Source organism: Bidens hawaiensis, unplaced genomic scaffold (genome assembly GCF_021521415.1).
Source record: "Bidens hawaiensis isolate Kalapana, Puna unplaced genomic scaffold, B.hawaiensis_p1.1 tig00005189_1, whole genome shotgun sequence".
Lineage (NCBI taxonomy): Eukaryota > Viridiplantae > Streptophyta > Magnoliopsida > Asterales > Asteraceae > Bidens > Bidens hawaiensis.
In genome coordinates, this window is record NW_027491334.1 from 837,483 (window position 1) to 854,598 (window position 17,116).

At 38.8% G+C, this 17,116-nt stretch overlaps 1 protein-coding gene across 1 annotated transcript; it reads left to right on the plus strand.

Moving 5' to 3' along the window:
• The first annotated feature begins 10,648 nt into the window (after positions 1-10,648).
• Positions 10,649-13,480, plus strand: LOC143629336 (uncharacterized). The gene is made up of 3 exons (XM_077098638.1): positions 10,649-10,851; positions 11,498-11,828; positions 13,347-13,480. The coding sequence occupies exons 1-3, from the start codon at positions 10,649-10,651 to the stop codon at positions 13,446-13,448; spliced, it is 636 nt and encodes a 211-aa protein (XP_076954753.1). The 3' UTR covers positions 13,449-13,480.
• The last annotated feature ends 3,636 nt before the right edge of the window (positions 13,481-17,116 follow it).

Consider the following 17,116-nt stretch of genomic DNA (forward strand, 5'->3'; position numbering starts at 1 on the left):
GATGATTGTGTGCATGTCAGGGAGAAAGGATGGTACTGATGGGATGGGCGCGACCATGCAGTCGGCGATGACTGCTCTGACTTACAATAAGCGTTACAGCGTTAGTCAGATGGTCTTCTACGAGATAGATCGACAAAGAAGAGCGGTGGCACGTGAGAGATTTCTTATGTATCCAAGATTCATTCAGATGATCTTGAATCACGTTGCTCCAACGTTACCTCAGCGCCGCCCGATCAGATATGTAGAAAGTGTCAGCAAAAGAATCTTCGCCCAGTGCAGATCTTCCAGTGCGAGGAGTAAACCTGAGCTTCGTCCTCGACATACTTCATTATTCGGGTACTTGATCAACCCAGAGTATGTGCCAGCTCGTGGGGACGAGTTTCGGGACCCTCAACCACAACAGGCTGGAGCACCTCAAGCAATACCTGCTGCTCCTGTTGTGTCACCGGAGGAGAATGTAGACCTTGATGCTGCATTTGGTGGTCAAGGTTTCTTTGATATGGATCGTGTTGATCCTGAAGAAAATGTGCAAGTATCATTTGAAAAGGTTTCGAGTGTGAATGTGACTAGGGCAGCTACAACGGTGGCTGACTCTGATTCTGATGATGAAGTGGATGAAGCAAGACAAATTTTGGTAACTCAAGAACGAATTCATGGGAAAAGAAAGAGAACTGATGATGACAGCGAGTCAGATTATGAGGAAGAAGTACATCAGTTGGTTCGCAGATCAAGAAGGGAACGGACAGGTGCAGGTTCGGGAGCTGGTGAGAGCTCAAGGGTGGTACGTTTCACTCCACCCACACTGTCCGGTATGACAATGGTCCCTTCATCATTACAAGTTACAAGGCCAAGCGCCACGGATGTTCCCGTGGTGGCTACCTCATCTGCATTCGGCCTCCCACCCACTACATTCCAACTTTCGGCTCCTGAGATTGTATCGTTGCCGCCTCCAACTCTTACTCCAACGGAGGTCGTGGCAAGATTTATTGAGTCGACAGTTGTAGCTACTGCAGGGTTGTTAGTTACGATACCACCTGCGGTTACGTTTACGCCTACTTCTGAGGTCCCAGTTACATTGAAAATCCCTCCTCAGTACACTCAAGATATATCACATCTGAGGTTTGATTTCGATGCAACCTTATCAGACTCAGAACGAATAGCAGCGCTTGAGAGGGTCGTGGCAGAACAATCAAGGGTGAATCTTATCCAGACCCATGCTATTCAGCGCCTCGTTGCAGAGAGTCAGATACAATCGTCCCTGCTGATCGAACATGGCAAAATCATTGATGCTTTGAAGGAGTTCTTGGCATCTCAGGGGAGACGAGCTGTAAGAGCGATGAGCTGAGGACTAAGAAGCGAAATGATCGAGACGATGATCCCAATGCATCGAAAGGTGCAGGTGGAGAGTTGCCAAGAACTGAACAAGCTCTTGGGACTTCCACATCTCAGGGGGAGTCAACAAGTGCATCGGGCGGTACATGTGATGAGGTGGTGGTCGTGGATGTTGAGGAGATGGATGATGAGTTTATAGGTGATGATGATGTAATACCAGTTGAAGAGATAGAGAAGATTGGTGCAGAGATTGTTATTGATAATGATATTGAAGAGGGAGAGATAGTAGAGGAGAATATTGAGCATGAGATTCCAGATGTTGATAAGGCAGATATGAGTAAAGATATGGGAAATGATGAGACGGAATGGGAAGAGCAGCCAAGATGGAAAGAAGGCTTCGCTCAATGGTTTGTAAAAACGAAGAAACCGGCGGTCCCTACTATGTTTAAGAAGAGTTACAACATTAGAGGTTATGCTGAATCGAGAAAGGGGATTATATGCTGGATATATGATGAGTAGTTGAGGCTCTTTGTGATTAAAAGATATGATGGTGTTCAGTACTTCAAGAGGATGTTGAGATCGTTGAACACGTTGCCAGAATGTGAAGTGAAGGACTTAGCCAGATTGGGGTTGATAAACAGGAGTGATGATAACATGGCTAGAGTCATTGGAAAGATTGTTTGGAAGGAAAGTATAAAAGAGAAGAAGTTCGAGCTGTTGAAACCACAAAAGGAAAAACTTATTGAAGACAAAGATAGAGGATTGAGAGCAGATGGCAAGCCTTGGATGATTATGAAGTATAAGCCGATCCGGTGTTTGAAAGAAGTGCCGATGAAACAAATGCCTAAGGATGTGCTCAAAGATCTGAAGTGGTGGTATGTAGATTGTGAAACAGCTGAAGCAGTAATGGAGGACGAAGATGAACAATAGCTGCTGAGAGTATATGATCCGATGCATCTAGTGAACTTGTCTCAAGCTGATCTGCAGGTTATTAATGAGAAGAAGATATTTTATATTCCTGCTTGGAAAGACGAAGCGAAGAAATATCAAAGAATTGTATCAGTTTGTGTACGTGAAGGAGTTCATGCTTAAAGATGAAGATACAAGATTGTTGAAGATTACAAGACACGTGCTTGAAGATAAAGATATGAAGCTACTGCCAAGGGGGAGTCTGTTGGTACATGATGTCAGTAGTTCAGTATATAGTGTCTGTAATCGAGTTAGTTGGATTAGTATTTTGTAATAAGCGAAGTTAGCTCACAAGTTCGCTGATATAGGCGAACTTGTAGAGTAAGCGAAGTTAGTGACAACTTCGCCTAAACATGATAGGCGAACTTGTCGTCTTATATAATCAACTAGGTTACGGCTTGTTTAGAGTTGATCGATTGAGTTATTCATTGTATCAAGTTTACGAGTTCTGTAATCGGTGATTGATATCACGTGTTTTCGGTTGCAATACAACATGTCTTTGTTTATTGTAACGTGTGTTTAATCGTGTTAGCTCGTATCGTCTTCTACGCTTGTAACGTCTTACGTAGGGATTCCGCACCGACGTAGAACGTGATATTCCGTGTAGATCCGGCTGGGAACCTACAGATATTATAAGAGAATATGATAGAGGGTTGAAATACGAAGCATAGGAAAAAACGGGGAAGAAAACGGAGCTAAAACGAAGATTCTATGAGCGAAATAAAGAAAATTATAAAATAATGTATCAGATTTATCCTCCGCGCGGCGCGAAGGATGGAGCTTCATGCTACGCGCGGCTCGAGGCGCGTAGAAAGGAAAATCGACTATTTTGTCATTTTGTGACCCCTCGAAGAACAAAGATTGATGCTACGCGCGGCTCAGAGGACCATATGTCAGCAAAAAGTGTTATAAACAATTATTATCAACCCTAATCGAAGAATTCAGTCTTTAGCCGTCCCCCAGGGACCCTTTGGGCGATTTTGGAGCATGAGAGTGTTTGGGATCAAGATATTAAAGGCCGATGCATGAGATTGATCATTAAGCGAGTCTTGGTTCGTTTATTCTGTTTTTCTTATGTTTTCTTTTATTTTCAGAACATGTATGTGCTTAATTATTATATGTTGCTGCTGTTCTTGATGATTATCGGCTAGATTTGTGACAATCGTCAATTTCAGGTTAACCCCGTTAACTCAACTCCGTCAATTCAAACTTTAAGATCGTTGAATCTATAACGCACACTTCATTACATTTAAACTAGGGTTTAAATGACGCTTAACACTTACTACATGTGTAGTCTTTCGGGATTTGCACCGAAACGCAAACGAGTTGACGCGAACGATTGATAAATAAACGACAAACGTCAAAACACTAATTATGTGATAATTATGTGTTAGATATATGTGTGTTACTTGATTGTTATGTGGAATGTTAAACAAGAAACAAGAACCAACTAGTTTAGGCTAGAGATGTAACACTTGAAAGATTAGGGACTAGAGTGTAACTTGTATTATTATAAATATAACCTTAACACTAAACCCTAACTTATTATTATTAACCTACAAGACCGATCGGCCTCCCTCCTTGCTCCCTCACGGCTGCCGTCCACAAGAACACACACATACACACATCAAATCAAGTGATTAATCCAAGAACTAGGTGCTAGGAAGGTATACTTGATCATCCCTTACCTCCTTGTTGTTTAATTTTGATGTTTAATGGGTTAAGTATAAACCCTAGGCAGCCGATTGTGTCCATGTATATGGCTAATATGATTGTTGTTATTTGGATAATGAATTGATAACTAGATTGATGTTGTTGCATGATTCATTGTTGTCTTTGATTTGAGTTAAAACACAAACCCTAATCTTGTATGTATGGTGTAATTGAGTTGCATGGATAGTAGTATTAGTGTCTAGCATGTTATATGATTTATTTGTGATCCATGGCTAGTGAAATTGTTAAGTTTTGATGTGAACAGAATCTGGACAGAATGTATGTACGATGTTCAAGTGACTGTAACGAAGTGTAAACGTGAAAATTGGTTGAGATTGTGGGTACTGCAGTAAACTAGGTTGAGTCTAGTTTTCATGAAGTATAAGTTTGTAATTTTTGGACAAGTATAAGTGTGCTTTTATGATTTTACAAAAACGTGGTGCAAAGCTGAGCTGTTAGACCTGCTGTAGGTTATGTTGTAAATGTTATATCTCATGAACTACGAGACCAACTGGGTTGGTTCCACTTCTGGAAGTTGACTCATTGAGTTAGGAACCAAACCCAAGTGGTCTTGCATTTATTGGATTTTTCGTTTAACGGGAATTGCAAATAACATTCTGTTGCGCATGAATCTGACTGATATGAGTTTGCTGTAATGTTTTGGTCATTATAAGAAAAATATGTGGAATAAAAATAAGATAAAATATGTTCTAGAAACCTAAGATATATATGCTTCTGTGGTGATTTTTGGTGAATTAATTGAGACGTTATGATCGGTGAAATAGTACAATCTTTCAAGTAGAAATTCTGTCATAATGAAACTAACTGCTGAGTTGTGTAAAAATGCATGAAATATGATAGTTTTTATATATTAGTTATGTTTTGACCAAAATACCCTTGCGGGGAATAGTTGCTAATTGATTGCCATGAATTGACCAAATTGCCCTTATGGGGAATAATGGTTAGTTAATTTTGTTTGTTGACCAAAATGCCCTTACGGGGATAATTGCTAGTAAAGTATGTTATTAGTACGTGACACGAAAGTAATTGCTCACTCATGTATCGTATCACAATTGTACTTGTTTAAGTCACACACGATTCACAAACGAAACACGAAATCTGTTACGTGCATAGGTATTATGTGCCGAGTCTAGAGACTCGTTAAACGTACCGATACTTAGAAAATCTCTTTGTTATTTAGAACGCTAGAGAGTTTCTACGACGCGCATCACTTGGTGATCTATATCGGGATATTCTTCGCAAACAGTGAGTTTCACTTACCCCGCTCTTTGAACTGTTTTCAAACGTTTTTCACTTGGGGGAGATAACATACTCCGATAAACGTATTTTCTGAGATAAACGCATATTTAAGATTTTGTTATAAATTATATATCACTTGTAAAGGCTAAGCGGCAAACGTAACATTTGAAGTCCCACACATCGGACCGGTTAATATTTGGAATAGCGAGTCACTGTTGAGTAGTACTACTGGGTTTGACAAACCCCACCCGACGCTAAGCTCAACTGGAGGTTGAGTGGGTGTAATTTTGGCTAACACTTACCATGGTCTGGATTGACCTGGTGACGGGCACTTGATAAACAGTCAGCTTCGGTCGCGAACCACTTAGCGATACTTGTTGTATAGATTAGCTACCTATCGATATATAATTTGACATAACACTATCTGGTAATGCAACACTGAAACGCCGTAACGTGGTTACGCAACACTGAAACGCCGTAACGTGGTTACGCAACACTTAAACGCCGTAACGTGGTTACGCAACACTGAAACGCCGTAACGAGGTTACGCAAAACGCTAAACGATTTATCTTATATAACTTGTGAACTCACCAACCTTGTGTTGACACTTTTAGTATGTTATTCTCAGGTAGCCGAGGCGGGCGCGCGGTTTAGGAGCATGCATTAAATGAAAACACATTTATTCTGCAAACTTATTTTTAACAGTTATCTTTGGTTTTAAGTCGTCCTGCGTGACGCAGCTTTTGAATTAAGGTTTTTACGCTTCCGCACTTATTTGCATTTAAACGTTTTTATGGTTTGATTATAACTGATGATTCCGATCCTGCCAGTTCACACCCTCTGACGGTAAAACTCCGTTAGTGGATTTTGAGGGTGTGACAAGATTCCCGTTCTACCTAGGTTTTTGATGATTACTTTGTGATTTATGGATTTTTATCGGTTTTTTGGATCTTATTGTTGGTTTAATGCTAAAGTAAAGAACTTGGTTACAATTGTTATGATGTGTATGCGTATTTAGGTCTGATTTATTATCTTTCTTTGTTCCACATGTGTCTTGTTGAATGTATTTCGGTTATAGATGCATGTTTAGGTCGCTTACTGTGTGTTCGTGATTATTTTATGGTTTTGCTAGACGTAGTAATCCATAGGAACATTGATTGGTGATTGGTTAGAGCTTCATATTCTACCTATCTAGATAGCTGATAGGTGATAGATAGTCGGGTTATTTTTGGGGTTAGGAGTTTAGGTTTAAATGCTCTGACAGGAGGTTTCCCTAGATTGCCCTAGTTTCATTGTAATTCTATGTCTTATTGATTGTTCTTAGGTTACCCCTTGCACTTTAGGGTGTATTGAGATAGTGAGACCGACGGGTTATCTGTCTTTTAGGGTACTTTAGTGTTATTGGAGAGACTGACAGGTAATCCGACCAACCGGTAAGTTTACACGCCCCTTAGAGTTTCCCTATAGATCACACCCAGAGAATGATCAGGGATCCACTAGGTTGCTTAAGGGTGTCGTATTATAAGATCCCGTTTCCATCATAGTTTCCATAACCGAGAGAGATCCAAGAGTTACAAGTAAGAATATAAACCTAGGTAGTGTTTCTCCTATCTTTGAGTTCGTCTAGGTTATAGTGTTGAAGTTTGTTAGTCTCAATGTCAGTTTTAGTTTAATTAGTCACTTTTGTAATCGGTAAAATTATTAAGTTCTTAGTCAGAGTCTAGTCTAGGTGTCGCTAGTGTCCTTTGGGTTCGATATCCGGACTTCATTAGGCTTTACTACAGTTGATAGGTACACTTGCCTGTCTAGTGGTCTAGCAATAGGATAGTCTAGGTTTATAAATTTAAAACTCGAGTGTCTAGGTTAGGTTAGTTTTTATAGACCGCTTTTAGCACATCAGGATACATATCAAAATGGAACAGGATTTCCCAATGCCGACGCCAGACCGTAATTGGGAAAGAAATGCGGAACCAGCAACGCTCGAATGGAAAACATGGTACCAACAGCGTTTGAACGAGTACAGCCAGCTACGCCAAGCTTGGTTCAAGACAGGCCCTACGATACCTCTAGATTCCTCGTCATAGAATTTTGTATCAAGGTATATGTATAGACACACATACACATACATACACACACATTTATACAAGACAATGTATCAATGTATATATATATATATATAGATACACACATATACATTGAAATTTGACAATCATAAATAATACAAATAATAAATAATAATAACGCTTTTCTCCTCAATAATAATAATAAATAATAATAATATAAATAATAAATAATAATAATTAGTAAATAAATAATAATAATAATAATAATAATAATAGGCATAATATGCCACGTATAGCTCTATACACGACGTATTAAGTCTCTTTTAACATCACGTCTGCTCAGATGCCCCATTATTTTCAAATTTCAAACACCCACTTCCGAGCATCCGAGCATCTAAACACGAGCCTCTATTGGACCGACACCGACACCACACGACACAAGCCTAGGAGATTTGACCCGACATCGACACGACATGGAGGTAATTTTTAATATTATGTTGATGATGATGATTATGTTAAGATGATGATGATGATGTTGGGTTGATGTTGTGTTGTTGGGATGATCATGTTAAAACCGTCGGCCGGTGTCCGGCCGTACTATGGCCAGATTCGGGCCGTCGGTTTTACAAGGAAGGTCAGAGGTAGCGTATAGCCCTATACGCCGTCTCTGTATATATTTATTTTTTAATTAATTTATTATTATTATTGCTATTATTTATTATTATTATTATTATTATTATTATTATTATTATTATTGTTGTTGTTTTTATTATTATTGTTGTTTTTGTTGTTATTATTACCGTTTTTATTATTATAATTATTTATTATTTATTATTATTACTACTATTGTTGTTGTTATTTATTATTATTATTATTATTATTATTACTGTTTTTAATATTATTATTGTTATTATTTATTATTATTATTATTATTATTATTTATTATTATTATTATTATTATTACTGTTATTGTTATTATTTATTATTACTATTATAGTCTGTGGATGATGAGATTGAGTTGGAGCTCGAGCAGAAGCAGGAGATGGAGCTGGGGCAAGGGCCCCTAGTGGGTGACGATGTATTCGTCACCTACCTACGTTTACATTTCTTTGAGGGTAGCGACCACGACATACAATACAGGCACCTATGACAGATGACCCGGTTTAACAACACGGTCATCTGTTGGTCGTTTTTGGAGTCCTGTGACGCTCACTGGCAGGCGGCTGAGTACGTCAGAGAGGGTACGCCCTGGAGTCGGTGCTTCAGTATGCCTCTATCACCGCACCGGGAGCTGACACTGAAGGTTTACTCCATGATACACGTTAGGTATGTTTATTATATTATATTATATTATATTATATTATATTATATTATATTATATTATATTATATTATATTATATTATATTATATTATAGCTGCGTGCGTCGGGTACGCCAGAGTACCCGATGAAGGAGCCAGGCGTCAACATAGAGCGTTCCAGGCAGGATGTCCAACTCTCCATGGAGGAGTTCGCGGTGGCTCTGGGCTTATACACATCGCAGAAGGTACGCCTCCCGATATACACGGAGAGCATCCAACATATGCAGGACGACGACCTGCGGGTATGGTGGAAGGCCATCATGGATCATCTGCTCGGGGTAATATATCTGCAATCTGCTATTAGGGACCCGCTACACAGGTACGTTCTTAAATTGTATAATATAATATAATATAATATAATATAATATAATATAATATAATATAATATAATATAATATAATATAATATAATATAATATATATTATATTATATTATATTATATTATATTATATTATATTATATTATTTTATATTATATTGTTGTTATTAAATTATATTATATTATATTACACAGGTACCTACACAGGCTGATTGCGACGTCCATCGCGGGTCGCAATCAGGGCGCGGAGCACTGTAGCCTGCGCGACCTGTTTTTTTTGGTGTCTGCTGACTGGCACGCACTGCAACCTTGCTAGGGGTTTTTAGACTATTTTGCTACCTACTTCCATAGGCAGGCACGAGGGTCTTGACTGGTGACAGGTACGTCACCCAGCTTGCGATCTCTCTGCGCCATGGAACCCTGATGGACGGCTTGGTTATCACCTTGACCCCTCCGAGCCTTCTGGACCGCGGCTGTTGCGGCAGCATGCACATTGTGCGTACGTTCCACAGCCGCGACGGCCAGTACGACCGATTGGTGCCCGTGCCGGGGCACGTGCCCTTACGTCCTGATGCCTTTAGTCTAGCCTCCCCTGCTCGCGGCACCGGAGCTGCATATCGTCGATTATCGACGCGGGGGAGGGGCCAGCGGGGATTCAGACGACGGTAGTGACAGACATGAGGATCCGGGCGCACGTCATGTACGTTTTATTATATTATCGTTTTACTGTTTCTTTTAATTCGTCTGCTTATTAAACATATTTTTATTGTTTTGTTGTTAGGTGCCACCGCAGCACGTTCCACGCATATATTGCGCGATGTGTCTGGATCCCGCCACCGACGCCAGATTGCGGGCCCTTAAGTGGGGGATGAGGCAGATGTCGAGCCAGATCAGCTAGCTTGTTAGTTGTCAGGCATCGCAGCTGTCTAGACAGCACTACCCCGTGCCCCCGCCACCCCTCCCAGTTTTGACCACGAGGCGAGCACGCTTGGCGTGAGACGCAGATGGGGTGACGACGTGGATTCCGCTGGTGAGGGTTCGGGGGCTAGGCGTAGGGCAGAGGACGACGCCGACGTTGGCGACGCGGGTTCAGGGCCCCCGACGACGCCTTCGACTACGACTTTAAGTAGATTTTTATGTTTTATTTCTTGAATTTACTTTTATTTGTATACCTTATCTATATAACACTATTTTAGTGTATATATGTGTTAATTGTTTTGACCGAACTTTTACCAAACGATTAAAAACATAAAAAAACAAAATGACACACAACTTAACATACAATTTCGTTAAACTGTTGTGTTACTTTAACTAATTCAAAATGTCAATTTTACCAAATAAGAGCTGCAACCGAACACGCTTTACCTAATTTCGAATAATAATAAATAATAATAATAATAATAATAATAATAATAACAAAATAAAAGAAAATAAAGAAAAAAAACATAATATATGTTTTTAGAAACACCTGACGATACGCTGCATATACGTATTGGTCTGGTTTTTCTAGCAATCAGAGGTGGCTGTAGAAAACTTCATAATCAAGAGAAGGTGGCGAGTCAGCATCTGAGTTAACTCGTGGTCCTTATCTCGAGAATAGAATCCAACTCATCTCTCTCCAGGAAGCCCATTTATGGCGACCCGAATCCATAAAGGGATCGCGATCTCAATCACATCCTTGTCCAGGGTCCGATGGGCTTCCTCTTCGTCGGAATTTGGTGAGCCGGCCGCTCGGAAACCTAAGAACAAGGCATCCGATCGTCTCTCCGGCGTTATCGACGCCGTCAACGACCGCAAACTCCCCCCTCAACTCCGCGGCCAGCGTAGCAACATCAGGTATTCCGATTGTTAGGTTTTTTCTTACCAGTTTAGTAATATTGTCTTATTTAGGGGATGAGCAGAGCAAATGGTACCATTTGTATATTACTTTTTGTTATTGTTATAGGTTTATAGCATTATTCACCCCAAATTTAGGCATAAATAACCTCTGGCTTTGTTTTACTGTTTTATGTTTAATTGGTTAAAGTTAAATGAATGACGTATTCTTGTTCGTGTTCGTTCTTTAATAGTATAAATGAACACAGATTAACGAATATCACTGAGCAGAAACCAATTAAAAGTAAAGGTATTATCAATTTGTTGAGCCTAAAAGATTAACAAACCTAGACCTAAATTGTAACGGGCCTGACAATTTAATTTAAATGAATACATAAACAAACAAACAAACTTAAATAACGTAAACCAACAAACAGAAATGAGCAACTGAGGCATGTGTTCATGATGATAAAATGTTCCATTCTTGTTTGTTACATTATAAATAATCAAAACAAAAACAAACTTCCCATCAAACGGTTCACAAACGATTTACTGAACGTTTGGTTCATTTACAGCCTTACTGGCCTAGGTTGAACATATAAATAGTCTATATGTTCAAATAGCCTGATGTACAATTTCAAATAATATTCCATTCCTATTTGAGCAGGTCAGAAACCGATATAATAAATGTTGTTGAGCGAAGAATTTGGCATTCAATGGAAGAGGGCCATTTTGAAAACTTACCTGGAAAGGGAAAACCCTTAAATTTGAACACGAATCCTCATGCGGATCCAGCAGAGGACACATTGTATCGGATACTTTCAAGGAACAAATGCGCACCCGAATGGGTTGAACTTAATAAAGGAATCAGAGATGATGTTGCTGAATGGCGGTTAAGATTAAAGAAAGCATGGGCTCACAAAGAGGGTGGAGATATGAGTAAATGGGATGAATATTCAGATTCTTTGAAAGTTCAGATTCGTAGTATTAATAATAAGGTATGTGATGTGTAGATATTATGCTGTTATTAGTTGTTAGTTAGTTATCAAGTAGTTCCATAAGTGTAAATCATAGTCCTAACAACTGTATTTTTCGTAGCTAACTTTTGCATTTATTAAGGTTAAGAAACTAACTTCAAACACTGGCTTGGCGGGCTCAAGAGTTCATTCTGTCGGGCCAAATGCTTTTTCAACCAATCACAACCTTCCACTCACATTTTATTTATTAAAAAAGATTAACACATAAATGTTTTTATAGTTAGACAATTCGTGTTTTTAAGAGAAAAGTTAGAGAGAGCCTCTATGCATACGTGGCAGTGACGTAGCGAGATGATATTCACTTTTTAGTTAAACTACTATACTCAGTCTAGGGGCAATGATTTCTCCTCTAATATATAATCTATTTTTTTGGGAGGTTTAGTGAAAATCCCCAAAATGTCCTAGCTAGAAGGACATTTTGGGGATTTTCCCTTCTATGAATTAAAAGTACATTTTGGTCAACTTTCAGTCTACCTATGGCATTTGGACAGGCATATCCGTTAGTCAAAAATTACCTGGTGTGGATCCCTAAGTACATTTGCTACTATTTTATTTTTATATAAGGAAAGTTAAAATATAAAACTAACGGTAGAGTGGAAAAAATGTTTACGGGTATAGTTTGGTTAAATGGGTAATTAGGTTTCCATAGTCATGATAAGTATCACTTAATAACATCCCGTCCCATTTATGTGAAAAGTTTTAAAACTAATCTGGTATCCGAAAAAAAAACTGAAATCGAAAAAAAACTGAAACCCAAATAAACTGATCCGAATTCTTATTTGGATGTTCGGATCCGATTAATCCGAATATCCAGATAATTAATTCGGATTCGGATATCGAATTTGAAAAAATTCAGATTGTTCGGATTATTCGCACATCCGTTTAATCTGAATAAACTACATGCTTTTAGTGGTATTTTCCAGTTTTATATGTTTATTTATACTATTGTTTGAAGTTTGAAGTTTGAATTATTTTCAAAACTAATTTCTATTTTCCGGTTTTGCATGTTTATTGTGGTTATAAACGTGTAAAGAAAATTTAGAGACCAAAAACTAGAAAAATTTTGTTATTATTAGGTTATTTTTGGATTATTTGATAATTTCGGATTATTCCGATTTTATCCGATTCCGATCCGAATTGAATTATGATAGATTTGGATCGGATAGGAATATCCCTAATTCGGATTCGATCGGGTCCTATAATTTTCAAATCTGAAAAATCCGAACCGAATAAACAGAATAGTCCGTTACCCGATCCGATGAACACCCCTAATCTAAACGCCTGTTCCGAATGTTTTGGTTTTGGGCTCGGGTTCGTTTGCCATATCTATACCCGTTTGATCACTAAAATTAAAACATAATTTTAAAATCCAATAGGCCAGAGTTGCCATATACTCTGCCCCTATAATCCTATGTATATATATTCAATCTGAAAGTGCCACTTTTAACAGTTAGTGAAACTAAATGATCAATGTGGCAGGTTTTCAGGTATAATCTTATTGTACCATTTGGACGACAGATGTTTGGTTTAAAATGGGAGAAAGAACTCGCTCGCTTCGATGATGATGATGGTGATTCATAAAGAACAAGAATATTTTTTATATTCAGCATTTATATACACCTTCAGCCTTTTAATAACAACCTTGTTAAAGGTTTGACATGTGAGGAGCCATAGTTTTAGTTGAGATGAATGTAGAAGTTTATGAGCGTGGTCTTATAGAATAAATTGTAGCCCTTTTTAAGGTGGATAGGGACATTAGTCTGTATCTTGGTTATAAGTATAGTTATGGTACTCTTGAGGGTAGTCTATTATGGTTAACATAAAAAAAACAATTTAAGTTCTTATTTTTCACCATATTAGTCTCAAAACTTGTAAATGTACATAGACAAAACTTATTAAGTACTTAAACATGTATAAACTGCATTTTTTTTTAAAATAATGCCTATTTTTACTTTCCAGTTCGTCCAAACAAGAGTTAGAAACGTTGTAGTATGTCAATATTACTTCATTAAATTTTGATCAATTTAAAATACAACCAAATGTCACAATTTGAAGAAGAAAATTTAAACAAAGTTTGAAGACATGAATATATAAATATATTAAAGATTAGTTTGAAGGAATTTTTCAAAAGTTAAAGAAAGTTTTAGGTTTTAGTTATCTTCATGGATAAACTGCCTTCATGGATAAAGGGAACAATTGTCTGCATCTCAGTCATCCTAAATCTTGTTAATAGCTTTTGTTATTTGTGAGATTTACTAGATACGGTTGTTGTTATAGGTGACAAAACAAGCATGTGTGTTTAGTGCTGGTTTGGTTGAGATAACTGGAGCTTTAGGTAGTTGTATTTCCTTGTTAGTGTTTACTAATCATTCAACAAAGATTAGGATAACTAAGATGCTGCTTGCTTTTTAAGAGGTAATATATCTGCAGTCTGCGAATCACATTTGTAAACCTTTATAGAAGAAAAGGTGGACCAAATTTCTGCAGTAAATACTAAAAAGAGTATTTGTTTTTTAACATCTGCCCATTGCTAAAAAACCATATCAATCTAGCATTATCAAAACCAAGGAACAACACAATCAATCGACCTTTAACAAAACCAAACAACATAAACCAAAAAAAACCCAGATCAATCTATCATTAACAAAACCAAGCATATAGCACAAAAGTACAAAGGTAATCAATCGGAAACATGCTTGGTGGTGGAGGGTTGCGGAGGGCTGACGGGGTGGCGGAGGAAGGGGTGATGTGGATGGAGGGGTCGGCGGGGTGGAGAGGGCTGGAGGGCCGACGCGGTGGCGAGGGGCTTAGGGCCGATGGGGTGGAGGGTCGCCGGTGATGGAGAGGGGTGGAGGGTCGCCAGCGGTGGAGAGGTGTGAGAGAGATCGATGGGGTGGAGAGGTGTGAAAGAGATGATAATACAGTGGTTAGGGTACAGAAGATGCGTGCAGTTGTGAAAAGTGGTTTGATGCGTGCCCATTTACCACGCTTACAATTTGCATGCACTTTAGAATTATTTAAATTAATGCATGTTTACATGTTCTATGCAGTATTAACGTTTACATCTCCACGTTTGCATTAATCCATGGCTAGTTAACTGTTTTTATTTTGCATTGTGTATTTAAACCTTTTGAAGTTTAATGAGAAAAAGAGAAGAAGAAAATTGATAAACAATGTCTCATTCTCTTAATTATTTTTTTAATTATTTTTTTGGAGTCTAACCCGCTCAAAGGGTCACTATTTTGAGAGATTAGCCATCTCGAATCGGCTTTACTATTAGTGGTGCTTTCATCGGCTTACTCACCTTCCACTATGGACTCACACACCATGTCAATGATTGACAACATGTGGAGTCTTATCGAGAAAAACCAACAGCAGCTGTTGCTTTTTTGCGTTCGACTTGGCCTAGACCCTCCACCTCTACTACCCACTCGCCCACCCACCGCTACGCCATGAACCGCCGCTGGCACTTCCTACGGCGCCATCAAAACCATTTGCTCCAAAAGCCTTTCTACACCGAATTCACCCATCAAAAACCACAAAAAGGTCTCATAGGCACCACAAATCAAACCCCAAACCGAGACCAAAACAACCTTTTCCACCACTACCAACGCTAAATCGAAACCAGCGGCTAACCCTAAACCCGCAACCACACCAACCACCCACTCATACAAACACACAGATTGGGTCTTGCCATTGAGCAACGAAGAACCGAATACCACCGGAAGACATGCATGGCGACCACCATGGCGTGATATTGAGACCGCCACCGAATTCCGTTGGGAGAGTCGAATGGCGCCACCATGGTACAAGCATGTCGATACCGTACTTGAGGACAAGGACGCTTTTAGGGCGAGAGTATACCAAAACAACCCTCTTCCACCACTACCAACGCTAAATTGAAACCGGCAGCTAACCCTAAACCCGCAACCACACCAACCACCCACTCATACAAACACACAGATTGGGTCTTGCCATTGAGCAACGAAGAACCGAATACCATCGGAAGACATGCATCGCGACCACCATGGCGTGATATAGAGACCGCACCTAATTCCGTTGGGAGAGTCGAATGGCGGCCACCATGGTACAAGCATATCGATACCGTCCTTGAGGACAAGGACGTTTTAAGAGCAGGAGTATTGATGCGTTTACCACGCTTACAATTTGCATGCACTTTAGGATTATTTAAATTAATGCACGTTTACATGTTCTATGCAGTATTCACGTTTACATCTCCACGATTGTATTATTCCATCACTAGTTAACTGTTTTCAGTTTGCATTGTGTATTTAAACCTTTTGAAGTTTAACGAGAAAAAGAGAAGAAGAAAATTGATAAACAATGTCTCGTTCTCTCAATTATTTATTTGGAGTCTAATCCGCTCAAAGGGTCACTATCTTGGGAGATTAGCCATCTCGAATCAGCTTATTATCAATTAGTCCATGTCTTCTCCAAGAAGAGGACGGGTAGACATTTTTTTAATGAAATGCCTTAAAAAATAAATAAAAACAAACAAACGCTCTGCAGACTTAAACATCTACCCGTGGTCTTCTTGTCGTAGACAACAGTGGTCAAGAAGACATTTTCTCAAAAAATAAACACCACCTAACTACATGAACACTGGAATCTTGAGCTTGAATGACCCGCTACATTTAATCGATAACTGAAGTGATTCACCGGTACGTACATCATACCTTTCATTTGTAGTTTGCAAATCACAAAAGATTGTTTGCATACCTTAAAAATTGAATTAATTTTTGTAGCAATGTCAATTGCATCCATTTTGTTCACTTGAGATGAAATTTCAAAGGACGATATTTCTACTACTCAAACAAAGCAACGTATAAATAGTGAAAATAGCCTAAAGCATAATTGTAAAGAGTGTTGTTAATATTACAACTTATTTATTTCAAATGCAGAACCGGTTAGCATGTTATGTTAGCTTTTTGTCAACGAGCTTGTGGCGGAGTGACAAGAAAGAGACTTGGTGTTCCATATGACCGGGTTTGAATCCTGCTACCATCATTTAGTTTCGGCGGCACTAGGTGATGATGGAAGAATAGGCGATTAGGTGCCGCTTACTAGTTGGATCATTGAACTGAACGGATTTTATTACACCGCACTGTCGTGCCTTCGGGAAAGTGTTCACGGGTGTTGGCTTTAGATGAGGATTTGTAACATTTGTTAAATTTCGGATTCTAAAACTCGACCCGTTTAAAATTTATTTTCGTTCTATTTTATTAAAT

What these genes read in the sequence shown, in the direction of transcription:
- LOC143629336 (XM_077098638.1), top strand. Translation starts at nt 10,649, where the DNA reads ATGGCGACCCGAATCCATAAAGGGATCGCGATCTCAATCACATCCTTG. An exon ending in GGCCAGCGTAGCAACATCAG is followed by an intron (nt 10,852 to 11,497) that starts GTATTCCGATTG and finishes CTATTTGAGCAG; the next exon opens with GTCAGAAACCGATATAATAA. An exon ending in TTCGTAGTATTAATAATAAG is followed by an intron (nt 11,829 to 13,346) that starts GTATGTGATGTG and finishes TCAATGTGGCAG; the next exon opens with GTTTTCAGGTATAATCTTAT.